The 6,000-nt window shown below is 45.6% G+C and overlaps 1 protein-coding gene across 1 annotated transcript in view; it reads right to left on the minus strand.

The window, feature by feature from the left end:
• NTM (neurotrimin) overlaps positions 1-4,710 on the minus strand; it is a 718,324-nt gene extending 713,614 nt beyond the window's left edge. The window contains exon 1 of the mRNA XM_011970822.1: positions 4,574-4,710. Within this exon, the coding sequence (XP_011826212.1) occupies positions 4,574-4,628 (55 nt within the window). The 5' untranslated portion in view covers positions 4,629-4,710. The remainder of the gene's footprint in view (positions 1-4,573) is intronic.
• Between the last annotated feature and the right edge of the window lie 1,290 nt (positions 4,711-6,000).

A 6,000-nucleotide genomic window follows, 5' to 3' on the forward strand; every position in this document is an offset into this window, starting at 1 on the left:
CATCAGTTTCCTCTCAGGCATCTCTTGCAAATGGTCGCCTTCTTTCTGTGTCTTCGCATGAACTCTCCTCCCTGTGTGCTGTGTCCCCATCGCTTTCTATAAGGACATCAGTCATGTTGGATTCGGGCCCAGCCAGATGACCTCTTTTTGCCCTAATCACCTCTTTAAGTATCTCCCAATACAGTCACCTTCTGAATTACTGGAGGTCAGGACTTCAACATGTAAATTTTGGAAAGATCCTGTTCAGCCCATAACAGTGACCAAACAGTATGGACAAAGCTCTTTATCCTTCCCTTACCAGGGATCTCTACTTGGCTTTTCACATCAATGCAATCACTGTTTACCCAAAATATTTTTTACCCTGTAGTACAAAAAGGTTTACATTCTGAATGACTGGGCAAATGTCAGGATTAAGATAACTCACTCCAGAGATGAGGCGTGGGAAGGATGGGTAACAGGAAGCCGCTGTCTCCAGGTGTCAGCCTTGAGAGGAGATCCCTTCTTAATTTCCCTGAGGGACAGGAGGGAATGCGTGAATGCCACTGGCAAACACAGATGGCATTTAGAGCACGGTTCTCCCTAAGGCTTGTTGGGTACCCATCCGTGGCTGCAGGAAGCAGTTCTGTGGGTCCTGTCTCTGGTGCCCAACAGAGGCGCGGAGGATATGGGCTCCAGGAGTTCAAAGTCAGGCACACAAGAGGATGTGCCAAGTGATCCTAGTCCCTTTGTTTAGCTTCTCTGAGTAACAATCGTCCCTTTATTCTGTCTGTCATTAAAGGATGGCAGCAGATGTAAAAGAGTGGCTTTTAAATGTTGCTGGAAAAAGGAAATATTAAAATCTTAAAAAAAAAAAAATCAACAGAAGAGAGCAGTGGCCCCCTTCTGACTAACGGCATTCTATAATCTCTTGACTTTGGGGATAATGAACTACATCTCAAATCTACTTGGTTTATTTTACTAAAATTATCAAATTAACATATAGGAAGAAGAAGACACGGGAACTGCAACGTATGGCGCGTGTTCATTTGGTACCTGGCACTGGGGATAGACAGCTGGAGAGAGAGGGAATTTAATTTCCTGGGGCCCATACGCCTCTGAGTGATTGGCAGGCTAATTTTGCTCTCCACTAGGCCTGGTATTGAAAGGAAGTGAAGATGCAGAAAGCTGCCAAGAACTGTTCCTTGCGTTGGCAAAAATTCTAGACCTCATTAGAAAAATCAAGAACTAGATTCAGAAATTTGGAAGGCCATGGTGAAAGGGGATTTTTCAAGTAATGATAATTATTAAATACTGTCAGAGCATCCTTTTACAGGTACTTGGTCTCCGGGTAAACTTATACAGTATTACACTGACATGCTTCTGTCCTCATGTTGAGAGGTTCAGAGAATTTAATAAATTGCCCAAGGGCACACAGCAAATTGTTAACAGATGCAGGTCTCAAACTGGGTTCTTCTAAATCTGGGCCCAGCTCTTTGTCACCTGCCTGTGCTGGCTCCACTGGAGCCCTGTCCAGAGAGGCCTAGCAGTCAAGAGGTTGGTGGATCTGCAAAGCTAGAGGGGAGCAAGCCCAGGGTGGTCCAAAGACTTTCCTTTCCTGTCACCCTCTGCTCTTTTGGGATAGGATTTTCATCCCAAAGCAGTTAAGTGCACAAATACTGTAGTCAGATAGACACAAGTTCTAATTCAAGCTTCAAGGTCAAGTGACCTTGGGCAAATAATCTCATCGCTTTAAGTCTGGATTTCCTTGTTTGTAAGAAGAGGATGATAAAACCAGTATCATAGAATTGCTTTGAAAATAAGATAAATCTGTGTGTGTCTGTGTGTATTGTTTAGTAAGGTGTCTGACTCTTAGTAAGGCTTAGCTAAAAAAAAAAAAAAAAAAAAAAAAAGGTTACAAAAACATCCTTGTCCAAAGAGAGACAGGGAATCCCAGCAATCCTCAGTCCTCAAAGCCGGCTTTGCCAGGGCTGGCAAGGGTGTGACTTGCTATTGAAGACCACACATTGCTTTGTTTCCATCTCTGCTAGTAAGTGGTGCACACAGTCCCCCTCACACTCACTGCTGCTCCCTCAAAGCTAGAGAACCAGAGCTGAGAAGCAGAGACCCTCTCAGGGGCCCGGCCCCCCCTGCAGACAGACAGAGGGGTCAAGGAAAGCCTCCGGACCCGAGGCAGAGAGAGGAATGGAGTGACAGAGATCAATGTTGGACCCAAGATGATTAACTGTGCCAACCTGGGGCACTGGCGCTAGGGAGATGGCCAGATCGATGGATTCCAAGCAAATGAAGAGCCTGGCGCATTCAGCAGCCAAGCTGTGAAGTTAAACACAGCGACGGGGCCAGGCGTTTGGTGAGCGATGAGGGTGACGAAACAGGACACATGTATCTGGGGAAACAACACTGAGAGGCCAGCTCTAATTCTGAAAAAATGTCTTTGCTCCTTGTCACCTTTCAAAGGCACAATCGCAGTTCTGTGAGTATGCATGTAAGAATATGAATGTGTGTATGAGTACGTGCCAGCGTTTGTGTGTTGGGGGGGGTGTGCGTGTAAACATGACCCCTTGTCTTCTTATCCCACCAGGGCCCAGTAGTGCTGGGGAATGTGTTGTTTATTAGGTAGGTGCAAATAGAATTTCATTCCCATGGTTCCGAGAATCATAGCATATTAAAACTATTCAAATATATCCCGTGTACTTATATACTCTGTGGAAAATGTTCTTGTAAAATTAACATATACTCTATTACCTCCTTATTAATGGGAAATTCTGAGGGACTGCCTTCATCCATCACAATAAGCTGGGCCCCTCAGCGTTCCCTGCCACGAGCTGACAAGGCAAGCTCTGAGGTCCACAGGGAGCCAGGAGGGAAGGCCGTCCCTTTTCATCCACGCAATGCCTACCCTATGCAGAAAAGGGAGGACCTCAAGACCAGGGAGCAATTATGTTGCAGCCCTTATTCTGTGAACACACTCAAAAAGACATGAATGTTTCCGCTAAATCAGTGACTCCATCAGCCTTGATCCACAGGTCTTGGCAGTGGCAGAGGGACTGCAGGAAGCCACGTGGCTAAGAACCCACTTTCTTATTGCCATGTTGGGCAGCTTCTAGGAGTGCTTCCTGGTTGTAGATCTTCTTCCCTTTCAAAGCAGGTTGGGGGTGGTGCACAGCCCTTGCTCGGGCTAGGAGCCAGATACATGGCAGCTTAATTTTCCCCATTATGCATGGCAAATACCAAGAAGCATTCCCAGGTGTGTCTGCAGCCGTGTAAATCTGACATGAGTCACAGTGTCTTCGGAGGAAATGAAAGACCACAGGACGGGGACATGGCATCATGAAAAAAGATGCTTTGTGATTTTCAACATACGGTGACACTTTTCCTAATTTAGAGGGGGAAGCTGGGTTTTGAGTTTTCTTTTATGCCCCCTCTTTGTGAAAAGCAAGGGAAAGAAGATTTAAAGAACATCTGTGTATTCAAATGATAGAAATAGAATTATACACTTTCAGGAACAAACTCTAGTATTTTTGTCTCTTTCGAAGATTTCCGAAGCCTATAGATTTATCTCTCGTGTGTGTGCGAGAGCATTTCCTCTGAGGCCTTAGACATAGTTGAAATTGTTTTTGTCTTTTTCCCCTTTCTGCTAACCCAGCCCCCACTTCATTCTGTTGATCTCCTTTCATTGGACATAAGATAAAACTGAGTATGTTCAATATTTTTATTGAATTGAGTTTTATGTTTCCGGTCTGGATTTATAGACTGTTAAATAGAATGGTTTACGTTTCTCTCTCTCTCAAAGAAAATAACAAATACATGTGGGACAGAGCCATCAGTCAATTATATCAGTGGATTGTTGGCAACTCACAGGTGGAAAAAAAGAGCATTTTCACTCTACTCTTAGGGGAAAGCAATTATATTTAAGAGCAGTAGAAAGTCAAAACTAGTCTGGAACTTCAAAACGCCTTTCTTGACTGACCAAGAAAAGGTACAGTGACTACAATGACAAACCAGCCCCCAGCTCCTTTAGAAAGCTACTCTGCCTCATGCTAAAGAGAAAATAAGTGATGTTTCAGCCTCTGCGACCAGGCAGGAATAGAAAAATACATTGACAGTAGTTGGACAGACCATAAAATTAAGTACAAAATTCTTAATGTACAAGATCTCAGTTTTCCCACAAACCTCCTTTCTGTTCAGAAATTTCCAAACCATTTTCTGCCTGACCATGTCAGGAATGACATCCTTCCTTGTTCTTGATTTTCCTTCCTGGAATGTTTTAATCCAGAACATTTCTCCCTACTTCCTCTAGGCCCTACTCACAGCAATGTAGCTGACACATAGCATTAGGGTGCAAAACCTCAAATCCTTTCTGACTTGAAACTTCACCCAGGAAAGACCTCTTAGCAAAAGTGCTGGCCATTGTGTCACAAGACAAACCCCTTTCAAAGAGCAAAGCCATCATCATCTCAACAGCCACAGTCACCGTCTGGACCTTCCGTCCTGAGGAAAGGATTCTCCATCGAATCTGGGGGGAAGACCCCCCCACCAGTCCATGCAAAAGATGAAGAATTGAGTATGCACCTACCTGTGCCCTTCCACTTCCACCTCTTCCCACCTTCCCCGTTTCTTTTTCCGCTCATTTTTTTTTCCACTTTAAAAACATCCAACTTTGCCTTGGGGATGAGCAGAATGAAATGTCACTTACCTATAAAAAGAGACAGAAGAGAAAGCCATGCATCACATTACACACAAGTTCTTTGAAATCAAGGCCAGCTTCTGACTTTGAAACTGTAACAATGAGTGAATATTATTTTTTCATCCTACCTTTCTATATTTAATGAAACTCAGGATTTTGCAAGTAACCCATCCCCAGGGCCCAGTCTCCCTTCATGATTTTCCTTTTGTTTCTTTGCATCCCCCGTCCCTCTTCACCACCCTAGCCCCACATCATCTGTCCCAGCTTCATGGATGAAAGGTCAGGAAGGAATAAGGGGGGGTGCACAGACCCAGAGATCAAGGCCTGCCCTCAGATGTTGGCAGCAAGGTTTTGAGGCACGAGGAGCTGGTTTTTGCCTCTTTTCTCACAGGCCACAGAGCTAAGACCCAGGGTCAGCGCTGGCTGGAGCCTCTCGGGAGGAGGGAGGAAGGTCAGCTCCCCGCAGGGTGACTTTCCACCCGGTGGCTTCGGGGCTCTTTCAAATGACTCTGCTCTGAGTCTTCCTCCTCTCTCCCTCCCTCACCCTCACCCCCCGGCCCTCCTGGTTTGGGTGTGAATGAATTCACCGAAGGTCTCCATCCCCCACTTCATCCTGCAGCATCTGTCTTTCAGACCTGCTTCTACAGAAAATCTCGTTATTGCAGCACCCTGAGGCCAACAACCACCTGAATGGGTCATTGTGTTCAGGCCCGTCTCAGTACAGGATGCAAACTGGTCCACCTGAGTCCTGTGGGACCCTTTGAGAACCCTGAGATGCTGAGTCCCTTCCTTGCCTGGCTCCTGGCCCCAGAGGCTCCCTGTCTTCATGCAGCAAGCTCCTTGAGGCCGACTGATTCGGTTCTGTCCTGTTGGCTGAAGGGAAGCCAGGCTCTGAGCATTCAACTTGCAAGAACAGCCCCTCACCCACCACGCTATGTAGTGGATCCTTCACATGCTCACATATTGGAAAATTGACTTCAATGTCCTGCTAGTGTCTTCTTCTTATTATGCCTGAATAACTCAGTTCCTTTTAGCCTATTCTTGGAGATTTCAGTTTTCCATCTTTCCTCCTCCAAGCTCCTATGAGACCCTCTGTGGAGGACAGCTCAGAGCTGAGCCCTGGAGAGAAAAGCAGCCATATGTCCCCCAGTTCTGTTGCTGCATCCCCCAATCAAGATGCTCTGCCAGAAACGGAATTACGGTCAAATATTGCATCCTGATCACATTAGTATATTGAAGACTTGGAGAGGGTTCGAGGTAAACATCTATGCTTAAACTTTTCCTAACAGTGTTTGACTCAGAAATATTTCTTGCTA

This window comes from Mandrillus leucophaeus, unplaced genomic scaffold, assembly GCF_000951045.1.
Source record: "Mandrillus leucophaeus isolate KB7577 unplaced genomic scaffold, Mleu.le_1.0 Scaffold979, whole genome shotgun sequence".
NCBI lineage: Eukaryota > Metazoa > Chordata > Mammalia > Primates > Cercopithecidae > Mandrillus > Mandrillus leucophaeus.